Genomic DNA, 14,123 nt, shown 5'->3' with positions numbered 1-14,123 from the left:
AGCGGCTTCTGGTCGCTGTGCATTGGGGCTCCATAGCGCCACCTTTGGGCAGCCCTGGGAAGGGAAGCTGCAAGTCTGTGAGAAGATCACGGTCCACCGCAGACTGACCCAAGGAAGAGGCATGCAGGTCTCACCGCTAGCGAATGGGACAAGCCCTTCTTCCACCACCAGCGTGGGCATTGCGCCACTGCCCTGTAGCATGGACACCACCTTGTCATGGGAGCAGTTCCTGCCAAGCAGACATGGCCCAGGAGGGCCAGATAGGGGTGAGTCCTGTCCCCCTCCCTGCCCTGTCTGTAGAAGTCACACAGCCAGACCACAGCTGGACTAGCCAAGGCCCTGCCTCTCCTGTTCATCAATCTCCTGTGCAGAAGCCCCAGGCCTCAGCCATTTTGCTTTGCTACTGCCCTGAGTCTGACCTTCCTGGGCACAAGGAAGGAGCTGTGCCCATGTCATTCTGAGGCAGAGCTCCCCCTCCAGATTAAGACACAGATGGTCCTTTCATTTCTGTGTCCCCAGTATGGAGCTGGAGCATTTTCTTGTTGACCAGCTGCAGGGATAGATTCAAGAGTTCCAGGTAGAAGAGAGACAGACCTAGGGCCAATGGATCAGAGGAGATGGGGACTGGTCTCTGACCTCATGTCCAGTCCATTGAGGAAGAGGATCCGGTCGCCTGATTTGAGGGCTGCATTATCAGCTGGGCTGCCTGAAAGCAAGAAGAGAGGGCATGTTGGTCAGCCGGCAGGGCCCTACCCTGGCCCTGTAGGGGATCCATCCCATTCTTCCAGCCAGATGCTATTCTCCTGATTTACAGGAGAGAAATAGAGACTCAGACCCAAACTAGCGCTGGTAAGTGACTCACTTCTAAGAATGCAGACCAACCAATCCAGAGCCCACACCCAACCACCTCCTCTGTGGAGCTCTCTCTGGGCCACTGTCCACCCACCCTTATCACACCAGGGCCAGGCACCCACTTAGTTGGTTTAGTCTGCCTCCCACCTTCCTTCCTGTGAAAACCACAATAAAGGCTCTTGTTCATATTCTCCCCTTGCTCTGTCAGCCTCCGACAAGCCCCAGCACTTCTCCTCATGTCCCCTGTGGCATCTTGTACCTCCTCCTCTTGGGATATGTCTTGGCAAAATGATATTCCAGTGGCAAGTGTCTCCTGACCCACTGGCCTTGCCACACCTGAATCAATAAAACCTGCCTTTTAAGACACGTGGGAGCAGCTAACTTTTGCTGTCTGTCTTGGTAGCCCTGAAGGTCACCTAACATCTGGAAGGCAAGCTGGAAAATCAGCTCCTATGGATACAGATTTGCTCATTCCGCTTCCTTTATTTGTCATCATTGTTAAACTTGACTTGGAACTAAGCAGGGAAAGTGATAAATGCCTAAATAAAATACCACCCCAGACTGTGCGCAATGCTCTCTTGAAGCTGTGGAGATTGTCTAGAGAGGAAAAAGACAATCTGGGAAGACTTCCTGGAGAGATGGGATGGGGGGGGGGCTGTTCCCAGGAATAGGAAAGGGGGAGAAGGTGATGCTGGTAATTAAACCAATGTGAACTGTCTGGAAGGGGTGGGAGGGCTAGGGGGTTGTCCCAGGGAACCGAAGATCACACCAGGCCTGGAGCCAGAAGACACCACGTTCTGGTGTTTGATTTGCCTGGGTATCTTTAGGCCTCTGTTCCCCCATCTGTAAAAGCTCCCACGAAATAATTCATTCAGCTTCCTATGAAAAGAAAAGCATGAGGTTACTAGCCTAGAGGTTGAGTTAAGGAGACCAGTACACCTGGATTTTAACAAGGCCCTAGGCCAAGTATCTTTACACACCTGGGAAAGGCAGAAAAGTGGGTCTTAGGGTGGGGAGCAGTTGTAAAAGCCATAAACAGCAGTGTTAATCATTTCTAGAGGAAGCCCTCTAGGAAGCAGCCTTGGGCCTTTTTCCTACACCATTGTGTCAACAACTGAGTGACGCCCAAATCCAAACAGAACTACAGCATGCCAGTTATCAGGATAAGAAAGGTCTCAGAATGATCTAAAAGGTTGGGACAATGATGCAAAAGCACTGAGGCTCTTTCCCATTTCACAAATCTGTATGCTGAAGATGCAGGATATGGAAGCGTAGAAAGGGATTAGCAGGGATACTGGTGGGGATGTGTCAATAGGAGCATCATGCTCAGGTGCTCGGAAGGGAGGGATGCACATTCTGGTCCTTGATTTCCCTGGGTCTCTTTAGGCCTCTGTTTCCCCATCTGTAAGCTGCAAACTTACGTGTAAGAATTCATTCAGCTTCCTATAATGGGAAAAACATGAGGTTACCAGCCTCATTCAAACAGCAGTAGTTAATCATTTCTAGAGGAAGACCTCTAGAAAGCAGGTGGCCCAACCCTGTGGAAGGGTTACAAGAGGGAAGAGTTCAATTCAGTGCCAGAAGTTTCTGCCTCACTGACACCTTCCACAATGGATGAGTACCTCCCCACCTCTGCCCACTGACAGGACAGGAAAGGATTCCTTCACTGCAAAGGCTCTGCCTTCTTGAAGATGCCATAATTTCAGGAGCAAGAAGGGGAGGCTGGTGGGAGGCAAAAGGGAGTCTGTCCAGTTTGGTGGCTGAATAGTGGGCAAGGCCCTGAGATGGCAGCGTACCTGCTAGCAGGTGCTCATGGGCTCTCTAAGCAGAGAATGTTGTTTGGGACTCAGCCTGGCAGGCACCAGCTCTGCCCTGGCTGCCCCAGTGTCCCAGAGAGTGTCCACAGCCCTCTCTTTGGACATAGGAAAGGTCTGGATCAAGAACTTAAATCACTTGGCTTAGAGTGATGGTGAACTTGGAGACCTCTAGCCTCAAGTATCTTAAATAGCTGGTTGATTTGGATATACTGGCACTCTGGGACATTCAGAGGACACAGGTTATATGACATGAGGTGGGAGGTTTTGCTGAGCAGCAGGGGTAGAATGACAAGGGAGAAAGGGCTATAACAGGGTCTTTCACCGATCCCGAACCTTAGAGACTCTAAGGACAATCTGCCCACCCCTCACCAGGAAGGACGGACTCAATCCAGACTGGCCCGTGGCCACGCAGCGTGAAGCCGAAACTCTTGTTGCCCTTGTAGACTCGGACAGTCCTAGGAAGAAAGAAAGGCCAAGATGGGAGAGTGGCAGCCTTCCCTGCTATGGGAGGAGGGACTCGGAGGGTGGAGACAACTCGTGTCTTGTTCCTCTTAACCTTCCCTGTCCCCCCAGATGTCCACCTCCCGTGCTCTCTGCCCACGTCCCCATCCCAAGGGCGCAACAGAGAGGGGTCCAGTGCCCGAGCCTGCGCGCCACGGGTACCTGCGCGCTCCCCCAGGGCCTGCGCGGCCTCCCACCAGAGAGGCAGCCTTGCGCGGCGGCGGTTCGTCCGGGCGGCGCGGCGGGGCGCTGGCGCGCGTGGACACCAGGAGGCGCTCGGGTCGCTCCTCACTGCGGCTCCGCCGCAGCCGCTGCGCGCCCTGCGCCCGGCGGGCGCGGCACAACTTGCCCAGCAGGCCCTGTGACACCACCTCGTCGAAGCGCGCTCGGTGCTTCTTGGGGATGAAGATCCTGCGGATGAGGAATGCAGAGTCGGGATGCACCCCCTGACCGCGTCCCGATGGCGGCCCAAAGGTGTTCCCCGATAGATGCCACTCCCAGCTCTCCTGCCCCTCCCTCGGGATGGAGGTGGAATCTCCAGTCTCCCGCTCTGTGCCTGGACTTAGGCTCCCACTCGTCCTGGGCCACACCAGGAGGGTGGCGTCCTTCTCGCTCCACCTAGGGAAAGTCATGTTCACTGTCCCTCATTACTCTGACCTCTGTGGAGTTAGCATGCTTCATCCATCTCTGGTGTCTCCCCAACTCCTTCATCTCATGCCCTTGGACCCTCCAGGCCACGCCCCTGCCAGGTACCCCCAACCTCTCCACTACTTGTTTCTCTGCGTCTCTGCTGGAAAAAGAGCAGTGGCCACTTCTCCCAACCTTCAGGACACCTCCAGTCTTCCTGCTTGTTTCTCTGTCCAGCCCTGCTCTCCAGCTGCTGACTCAGAATTCACCAGGACCACTACATATGCCACAGTTAGTCCCACCTCTAAGCTTTTATCCAGGTTTTTGCCACTGCCTGGTCCCCTCTGTTTGCTTTCTAAACTGGGTTCGCCCTTCCACACCCAACACTGGTCTCCCTTCAATTTAATCCTACATGTATTCAATGAGTCCCTACCATCTGTGCTGGCTAGGTACTAAGGCTCAAAGCTGAAAGGCCTGTGACTGCTGCTTTCCAAGGAGTCACCCTGGAAATGTAGGGTGGAGAAAGCACAACCCCCATGCAGGGTCCACACCCTGGATGAGTCCTTGGCCCCCATGGTTCTCCTCTTGTGAGGCTGGCAGTTCTCTGAGGGCTGGGTCTGTAGCTCAGCTATGAGCTCAACATTTAGGAGGGACTCAGGACCCAGGGGGTCTGCAAGGATTTAATCACATCTCCAAGTAACAACGGGAGCTAACATCCTGGTGGACTTTGCAACTGGCTGCAGAGGATTTTGAGGCACAGAGAGGATCTGTGACTTCCCGGGGTTACACAGCTAGGCAAGGCTGGAATCAACCTAGCCTTGGAAGCCTCAGCACTGTGGTGGGGCTTCTGACACCAGCAAGGCCTCCCTGACTGTATCCCAAGGCTCCCTTCCCTGTTCTTTGTATCAGAAGCCAGTGCCAAGGGAATAATGGGGAGCTGCGAGACAGGGGAACACTGGCTTGCGACTAGCTGAAAGAACGCCCTCTGAGGTTGCTCTGTGGCACTCACACAGTTCCCCTGGCCTCTGTGGGCAGGACTAATAAGGCCAATCAAGCAGAATAGGCTGCCTAGTGGGAGGGAAAAGGAGTAAATCTTCTGGGAGGGGGTGAGCTGGTCCTGTCCCCCAGCAAGCTCTGCTCCAGGTCTGCATATTCCAGATGACCAGGAGGCCAGAATGAATGACCTGCTCAACTCTTTTGGGAGCCCTTTCCTACCTACCAGCAGTGATTCTTACAAATCTGGAGCCCCAGCCTCATTCCTCAGATGGTCACTCAAGGTCTCTGGAGCCTGACACTTCCATCTGCCTGGCCTGCACAAGCCCCACACCCTCCCAGTTCTCATGCCTCATGCCCAGGAAAAGGAGGGATGACAGCTCCAGCTCCAGGCTCTGCAAGGCATCAGCTCTACACACCCAGCTCCTGAGTTCAGCCTGGGCAGGGGCCAGGTGACCAGCCCAGCTCCACCCTCCAGCAGCAAGTAGAAAAGTCTCTCCTCATAGGTAGAACTGAAGGACATTACGTTAGGTGAGATAAGTCAGGCACTGAAAGACAAACACTCCATGTTCTCATTTAGCTCAAGGCAAAGTTGATCTTGAACAAGTAGAGAACTGAGCAGTAGTTACCAGAGCTCGGACAGGTGGGGGAGAGAGAAGTGCAAAGAGGATGGATAGGAGAATAGCGTATATTGTTCTACAGCATAGCAGGAGCACTGTAGTTGCTGGCAATTAATTGAATATTTCAAGATACCTGATAGAGAAAATTTTGAATGTTCCTAGTACAAAGAAATGATATATGTCTAAGGTGATGGGTATGTCCATTACCCTGATCTAGTCATTACACATTGTATACATGTGGTGAAGTGCCACACTGCACCTCATAAATAGGTGCAATTGCTATGTGTCCATTAAAAATGCTAATCAAGTAAAAAAAATAAAAGAGCAAAAAAATTAAAAAAAAAAAAAGTCTCTCCTCCATACTATGGGAATCAGACTGAGTCACCCACTGCACAGGTGGAAGAAGGATGAGTGACAAGTTCACTGTTTGATGTCCTTGGGGCTGAGCCAGAGGCCAAGTCTGCCTGGTGAGCCAGACACCCTCCCTGGCTTGTGTGGGCCATCCATTCTACTCTCTGGCCATTCACCCCTGGAGCTGCTATGAATTGACCCACTCAGAACAGCTACATGCAGTGGAGTTGAATTGACTCTTTTGACCCCCCTCTGACTGTGACAGCCTGGCAATAGGTATCCAGGATTCCCATGTCCCTCCTATGCCAGAAGTCCTTTCTGAGGTCCCTAGATTCTTCCTGAGAGCCACACAATGACCTTGCACTCAGGTCAGTTCTGCTACCAGGGGCTTCCCTGGGGTCCTCTCTCTCCACCACATTCCTTGGCCGGACCCAGCTTTCTCTACCTTGCCCTTAATCAACGCCCAACGAATTAGTGTGGTGGGGATTGGGGTGAGGGTGCCCTGGTTCATCCGGGTAGCTTCAGCTTGGGATGGGCCATAATTGAGAGGTTGTGCCTTCCAAACTCGGGACAGGGCACGCTGGATTCTCACCCACAGCACTCGACCTCAGCCTCAGCTCCCTGTCCTGTTCCTTCCACCAGTGTAGGAAGAAGAAAAGAGGGTTTTCCAATCCTAGCTCTTCTATCCGACCCCAACTCCTAGGATTGCATACCGAATTCTTGGTAACTAACATGCAAACCTCGCCGCTCTAGTACCTTCCCAGTTTATTTATACCCTCCCCAGCCCCCAACTCCGCCCGAGCTCGGTGGATACCCACCCAGGGCAGGGAAGCCCCTCAATGCCCCAGCCCCACCCACTTTCAGGCTAGCCCCAGACGAATTTGCCGCGCCTAGGGCGCACAGTTGGGGGGGGGGGGCGCGGGGCGCAGTGGGGAAGCTACCTAAAGTGCCGAGAGAAGCCCTGGTCCTTCCCCATCTGGAACCCGGACGGCGGCGCCTCAGGTGCAGAAAGGCTGGGAGTGGCGGAGCCCGCGACCGAGCTAGGGTGCCGCAACTCCTCGCGCCTCCGCCCGGCGAGCGCGCAGGGCCCCTCCGGAGCGGTCCGGGCCCCGGCCGGGCGCCCGCCTCCTCTCGGTGGCCCCGCCCCGCCCCGCCCCTCTCCTCCCCTCATGGGGACCCACCAGTTAGCTGGAGGATGGGTGCGAGAGCTGGGGGACGGTTCGAGAGTGCTGTACTGCCTCTCCTTGGCTCCCTCCTTTACTCCCTCCCCAGGAGCTTCGCCTGCGACCTTTCCGGCGCTGCACCCTGTCCCCCTGCACGGTGGCCAGTCCTCAATACCCAGCTGCACCAGACAGCTCAGAGAAAGCCTTATCTGCCTTTTGTAGAGCACGGAAGGCTTTCAGGAGGTGGTGGCCATTGCGCTGGGCCTGGGGGGGGGGGGGTTGTCAACAGGAGTTGGCCAGCGAAAAGAAGCCCTTCCCTCCTACCCAGAGGTCAGCTGCGGTGGAGAAGAGGCTGGAAAGGGAGACCTTGAATGTCACGGTCAGCAATTGAGACAGCACCCCCAGAATAATGGGAGGGGGATGTGGGAGCTTATGGATTCAAGGGGAGGTGAGGAACGCCAGAAGTTTTAGTACATCCGGAGAGGGCTGCTGCTGGGAGGGGACCCAGGGGAAGGTGTTGGATTGCACAAGAGGCTAGATTCTAAAACACAGAGGAGGTAAAGATTTTGCAGCTTGGTGAGTGAGTAGAAGTGAGGAGGGGATTGCTCAGGAAGTAGGTCTCCCTGAGATGAACAGTTCCCTGCTGAGAGAAAAGCTCAGGAGGGGGAGAGAAAGGTGGCAGAGAAGGGTCTGGATTTTCCCCTGGCTCTAGGCCTGCTACTCCCTGAAAGTCAGAACAGTAGTGGACGCCAAGGATCTGCTCTGCATGGTCACTCCCACTGACTCAGAGTCTTGACTGCTGGAGAGGCCAGGATCTGAGATCTTGGGTGGAAATGATAGATTCTAGGGAGCCAGTCCAAGCCATCCTCAAGGGGGCTTCTCAGAGACAACCTCAAAGGGGGACATTGACTCAGCAGGAGACAGACACCACCCAAATAGGCTCAAACTGCAGAGTAGGGAAACTCAGGACTTTACCTCTGTGTTCCTCAAAGGAACACCTCACCAGGGGCTGGCCTTCAGTTGCCACAGGAAAGAACCTGCAGAGCTGATCAGGCCATACTGCCCAGCACATCTCATGCCCCACCCCCCATTCCTGGTCCCAGTGAGACCACCACCCTGCCATGACCTCCCAGGGCTGCACGGCTCCCTAGCAGCAGCAGGAGTCAGAGCCAAACTCCTCAAGCCATGATCTCCCCACACCTTGTCCTGAGCCCTGCCAGGGAGAGAAATGTTTGGTAACCCTCTCAGCACCATTTGCTGACATCCGCAGGGCTACCACCCTCCCCAGGCAGGCATCATGACAGAGCCATTTCTGGTTGTTTTGTGCCAGCTGCAATGGTCCAGAACCAGGCACATCCAAAGGCTATGAAAACTGCCCACCGTGCCAAGGGCAGAAGAGATGTAAGCATGGAGCAAAGGTTTGTGCTGGATTCCAGACATACTGCCTCTGGGCCAAGTCCATAAAGGCACAGTGACCGCCCCTAATGGGCCAGAAACTGGTTCTTTTGATAAAAATCCAAAGCAGCTTATGTGGGCTAGGGGACAAGTGACAGAAGCTGGGCTTCTCTGAAGTACCTGCCTCAGCAAGAGAGTGTTCCCAAAGACCATTCTAGGACAATAGTTCTCAAATGGGCAATGATGCCCCTCCCCCAGGGGCCATTTGACACTGTCTGGGAATATCTTTGGTTTTCACAAAATGGCAACTAGGGGGATGCTGCTGCCAAACATCCGATACACACAGGGTAGCTGCCAAAAACAGAGAAATTGTAAGAACGACAGAGAAAATGTCAATAGTGCCATACTTGAAAAACCTGATCATGTTAAAAAAAAAAAAAGAAAAAGATAAGAGACCCCCCCCAAGGAAGTCAATATTAATTGATCACATACTATGTGCCTTGGCACTTTACCTACACTAGCTCATAGAATTCTTCCAATAACTTCATATTGTGGTGTCCCTAGCACTTGTCACTGAAGAAGAGGTGGAGGGGGTGCAGATGGTCCCTCTCCCACCTCCAGATTGTCAGCTAATCCCTTTTCTGCCTAGAGTTGGCAGGGTTCATTTCTACAGTTTCCTATCAAGAGTCCTGCTGGGAACACACGGGTTGACCAGACCTATTTTACAAACTGTAAAGGTCAATGAGCCTGTTTAAGTTTGCACCGTCAGTGAGGGGACCTGGAGTTCCAGGTCTGTCTTGATTTCAAATTCCAGCTTCTTCCCCTACCTCAGCTGCTTTCCTCTCCACCCCACTCTCACACACACCTCTCCCCCTTCCTCAAATGTTCCCTGAAACACTAGCGACCACCCAACTGACTGCCTTCCTGTTCCCTCCTGGCCATCTCACACTTTCCAACTGCCTGGCCTGTCCTAATTAGAAAGTCATTTTATCACTTCATCAGACTAGGATCCCTCTGGGGACAGACCCAAATTAGGCTCTGAGTCACAGCATTAACTGATATTATAAAGGAAGCCTCCTTCGGCTTACATTGCAGCCACAGACCTGTCTTGCACCTCAAAATACTGCTTTTCAAAGGAGCCTGGATGTGTTCTGTGTCAGAGTTATCCCAAATGGTAGTCACTAGCCATATGTAACTATCATATGTAATGCCTGAAATGTGGCTAGTGAGACTTAGCTGAACTTCAAATTGTATCAAATATTAGTGAAAATTTAAATAAATAATCACATGTGGTTAGTAGCTACTATGCCAGAAGGCCCAGGTTTATGGTTTCAGTGCTTCTTCCTCCTGCTTCCCAAATTTTGTCTTTTAGCCATTGTGACCATCCCTCAAGAAGCCACACCCCTCTGATTTGGGTTCTAGTTTCCATGTGGAGCCTTGGCACGTATACACACACACACACACACACACACACGCAAATATATATATATTTCTTCACCCATCACCCTGTAGCAGCTCAACCTCTTATTTAAGCCTTGACTCTCCTTGATGTGGGTTCTCCTGCAGGACCAGTCTCCCTGTGCCTGCACCCCCCACCCCCAATCCTATGCTGGATGGTTTATAGCTGGCACAGTCGACTTCCAAGGGCTACTGTGACACCTCCCTCATCCTGGTCATGACAAATTTTCCTTGGGGACTCTCCTCCCAACTTCTCAGGACACACCACCAGAACTCCCCCACCCCACCCAAGTCACTGTCTGAGCCACAGCACTGACACCTGCTACCTCCAGAGAGGAGCTTGCTCTGATTGCCCATGGATGAGCTGCCCATGGTCTGCCCTGAGCTGGCACTCCATCCTCAGAGTCACAGCTGGTTGTGGCTGGACCCTTCCTGTCTGCTCTGAGCTCTCCCAGGAAGGCAGTGCCCTGGAATCTCCACAGAGACCCCAGAACCCACCTTAGAACCCAGTAAAAGATGACGCTGGTGGCAACTGGCCAGACCTGGGAAAGAGGTGTTTGGAAGCCCTAGTAGAGAGGTGGGGGTGGGGACCGGTGGCTGAAGCCCTAATGACAGGGTAACCCTCTCCCTGCAGAGCCCAGCTGGGTGCCGCCCCCTCCTCCAGCAGCCTCGCCAATTTTCCTGTCTCATTTGACACCTGCTGACAATACAGGCAGCTGTTTCATCCGCCCCAGGAGCCCCTAGGATGCTACAGAGCCGGGCATCCCAGGAGTCCAGGGTTCCCGCTTCCGCGGATTTCAGTAGAGCCACCGCCCCCCACCCCCGCCCTGCCTTCCTGACCTGCTACCTAATCTCGGGTCGCTGGGGGACAGCAATCCGGAAAGTCGGGGGGGGGGGGGGGCTGTCCTGGGAGAAGCGGCGGGGACTCTAGCCGAGCAGCACCGAGGGAAATGAGGGGACCCGAGAGGGCCTCCAGCTGAGTCCTGCTGCTGGCAGCCTGGGGACAAGCGTGCCAACTTCCCTAGGGACAGCGGGCCGCCTGAGCCCTCCCCAGCCAGCCCAACCCTGGTGGGGCGGGGCGGGGGGCTGCCCATCCGTCACCTCCCCAGGGATTTCTCAGCGCCTGTGCATCATCTCCGCGGCAAATTCGGCTCTAGAAAGAACTTTTTTTTTTTTCCTCTCTGAATTTTCCCAGCAAGGAGCAGGACCCTTACTCACCCCAGGCAGCTCATGGTGGCCTCTTTCGGTGGCCTCCTATGCTCTGCTGCAGAGCCGAGACGCTGCGCCCGGGCTGGTGGGGGCGGGGGGTGGCCAGCCGGGTCCCTGACATTGGCCAGGCCCACAGGGAGGGGCAGGCTGCGGGGTGAGTGGCAGCCAGGGGATGGGGCGGGCTGAGCCCTGGAACCCCGAGGGCTGGGGGCAGTCACAGACCTGAAGGAGAGGGTGGGGGTGGGTGGGCAATAAGATGGGAGTTGAAGGGAATGCCCCACAGGATCCGGATGGGGAAAGCCCCAGAGGGAGCCTGATCCAATCTGGGCAGGCAGTGAGACTCTCAACCAAAGAGATGGGATCTGGAGATTTATGGGACACCTCGGTCACTCCAGGTGAGGACCCATCAGGATTTTATTTTATTTTTTTCCTGACAAACAAATTTAGACAGTGAGTCCACAGCAGAACAGAACAGCAGAAAGTGCACAGCAGACTAGCTTTAGGGTCCTGGGACTGCCATGCCACTATTTTGCTGTGTGATTTTAGGCGAGTCTCTGAATCTCCCTGAGCCTCAGTTTGGCTCTGTGAAATGGATTAATAATAGCACCAGGGGAATTCAGCAAAAGAGTGTCCATCAAGGACCTGGTGAGGTCCTTGGAACACACCATCATCATCATCATCATTAAAAGGTGTCAAAGGGCAGAGAGCAGGCATCATCTGCAAGATTGAGAGTGGGTGTCCAGATCCACACAGCACTGTCCAAGGCTTCCTGCCTTCCCACTGTGCCTCTGCTCAGCCTCAGTAAAGAACTGGGAGTATCTCAATATCCTGTTGGAGATTTCCACCATCTGGAGTTGGGATGGAGCAGGGCATCTGTGGCTTTCTATCAGGAGGTGGGCCCTCTCTGAGGCCCATAGCAGCCTAGCAGTTGGCAGTCCCTGTACTCACACAAGGTGATGTCCTGGCATCCAGCAGAGCCAATAGCTACCTTCTTTGGTTGCCTTTCAGGGTGACTAGCCTACCCTTGTTCTGGGCTGCAGATGTGTTGGTGGCCAGTGCAAGAGCCACTTGTGTTGGTGGGGTGCTCAGGAGGATGGTGGGAAAGAGGACAGTGTTGATTGAAAATTACCCTCCCCACCCACCCTGTACCTGACTGAGTCACCTGAGGTTCTCCAGGAGTGGCTCACGGGCCTCCAGGGGCAGTGCCAGGGTGAGAGCCCACACCAGGTCATCTACCCGTGGCTCAGCTGCAAATTGCTTCAGAGCCGCAAACACCTGCTCCTTGGCAGTCAGCTGGTCCCCCAAGATTTCATCCACCTGCAAGAAGGGATCTATGGTAGAACCAGGGAGAATCACTCACCTCTGTCTTCTTGTCTCAGTTTGCTTCCACAAAATAGCTGAGAGAGTTTTGCCTATATCATCATTTTAAACTTCACAGCTTTCTCTAGATATTCATTCTACATCTAAAAACAAAACAAAACAACCCTGAGACTGATAGAGGTAAAGTGACTTCAGAAAAGGAATTTGTGGGCAAAACAGGTCATAGAATCAACGTGGGTTGCAAGGTTATGGGATCAGGGTTCAAACCCAGGGACAACTATTCTAATGAATATTCTAAGGATCAAAGGAATTAATACAAGAGCTGAAAAATGTGCCAGGCACTCACTAATTGCTAGTTACTATTATTATAATACTATGTTCTCTTCCGCTGAGCTGTTTGCTGAGAGATCCCACAGAGAACATTCTGGCTTCATAAAAACGTAGTGAGTGTACTGTTAACCCTGAATTTTGACTCCCTCAGTTCTCCCTTTGGATTTTTGTTTTCTTTCTCTTTGTGCTCAAATCGGCTAATACTAACCAAGGCACATCTATTCAGAGGAGCGCGTATCCATGGAAAATGGGCCTGCAAATGCACACAATGTTTCTGGAAGGTAGCTTGTTAAGTGTATTGAAGGCCCATTCTTTTATCCAATGACCTGATGTCTAGGAATCTATCCTTGTTATGTCCTGACAAATGCAGGATGATGTATGAGTGAGGAGGTCTACCTCCTCATTGTTATCATACTTAGATGTTGGGAGCCATATAAATATCTGACAATATGGCCTAAATAACTGCAGCACACCCATATGGGGGATATTTGTAGTTTTTCTTTTCTTTTTTTCTTTTTTGGTGCCAGGTTTGAACCCAGGGGAGCTTAACCACTGTGTCACATCCCCAGACCTTTTTTATATTTTATTTAGAGACAGGGTCTCACTGAATTGCTTAGGACCTCGATAAATTGCTGAGGCTGGCTTTGAACTCACAATCTTCCTGCCTGAGCCTCCTGCGCTCCTGGAATTACAGGCGTGTGCCACCACACCTGATCATATTTGTAGTTTCTTGGTTATCCAGAAACTACAGGGAGGAAACCCCAAACTAAGTGAGAGAGAAGATCCTGGTGGTTATGCTGCAGCTTTGGCCACTCAGAGGCCCCTTCGCTGGTTGGAGGCCAGGATTTTGGCTCTTGAAGGAGTGATGTAGAAATGCAAAGATTGTTCAGGGCATAACAGAGCTCCACAGTGCATCCTGAGCAGATTCTCCTGAAGGGTGCTTTAGGACAGCTGTGTTCCTTGTAAATCCTTTCTTGATTCTAAGCTTGCTCAAAGCTGATCCTGTGAACTGCCACTCCCACAAACTTCTTTTCTGCCTGTTGATGGAGTCAACTCCCATTATTCTGTAGTCAGTACCCTCCATACTATCAACATTGTGTATCACTGATTCTAGGGTGAGAATTTTTTCATACTTGAACATCTCTGAAATCAGGATGTGTCTTATTGCTAGTCATTATTCCTGTGCATTTGTGAGAAAGTCGTAGGTGTTCATATTTTTTTTTTAAAGAGAGAGGAGAGAGAGAGAGAGAATTTTTAATATTTATTTTTTAGTTCTCGGCGGACACAACATCTTTGTTGGTATGTGGTGCTGAGGATCGAACCCGGGCCGCACGCATACCAGGCGAGCGCGCTACCGCTTGAGCCACATCCCCAGCCCAGTGTTCATATTTTTACTACCACTAAGTTATACGCATTGCTGGTACTAAATGTCTAAATAAATCTAACAGAGCTCTTTAGGTAACTACTAAATTAAGTGATAAGAAGGT

At 52.5% G+C, this 14,123-nt stretch overlaps 2 protein-coding genes across 12 annotated transcripts in view; both read right to left on the bottom strand.

The window, feature by feature from the left end:
- ZNF12 (zinc finger protein 12) overlaps positions 1-14,123 on the bottom strand; it is a 1,264,586-nt gene that overhangs the window by 965,077 nt on the left and 285,386 nt on the right. The gene's annotated exons all lie outside the window — the stretch shown is intronic.
- Positions 1-14,123, bottom strand: part of GRID2IP (Grid2 interacting protein) — a gene marked incomplete at its 5' end in the record, with an annotated part of 34,000 nt that overhangs the window by 15,219 nt on the left and 4,658 nt on the right. For 2 of the 5 annotated variants that reach the window (XM_081299277.1, XM_081299278.1), the window contains 5 exons: positions 135-229; positions 637-706; positions 3,039-3,124; positions 3,333-3,581; positions 12,149-12,303. In XM_081299277.1, the coding sequence (XP_081155403.1) occupies positions 135-229; positions 637-706; positions 3,039-3,124; positions 3,333-3,581; positions 12,149-12,303 (655 nt within the window). Of the gene's footprint in view, positions 1-134; positions 230-636; positions 707-3,038; positions 3,125-3,332; positions 3,582-6,702; positions 6,738-10,995; positions 11,010-12,148; positions 12,304-14,123 lie in introns of those variants that run through there. The other 3 variants (XM_081299279.1, XM_081299280.1, XM_081299281.1) reach the window with 2 other exon arrangements.

The sequence above is a fragment of the Spermophilus citellus genome (genome assembly GCF_964194105.1).
Source record: "Spermophilus citellus genome assembly, chromosome: 6".
Lineage (NCBI taxonomy): Eukaryota > Metazoa > Chordata > Mammalia > Rodentia > Sciuridae > Spermophilus > Spermophilus citellus.
Note: the sequence above shows the minus strand (reverse complement) of the source record. Positions and strands in the feature narration are given on the sequence as shown.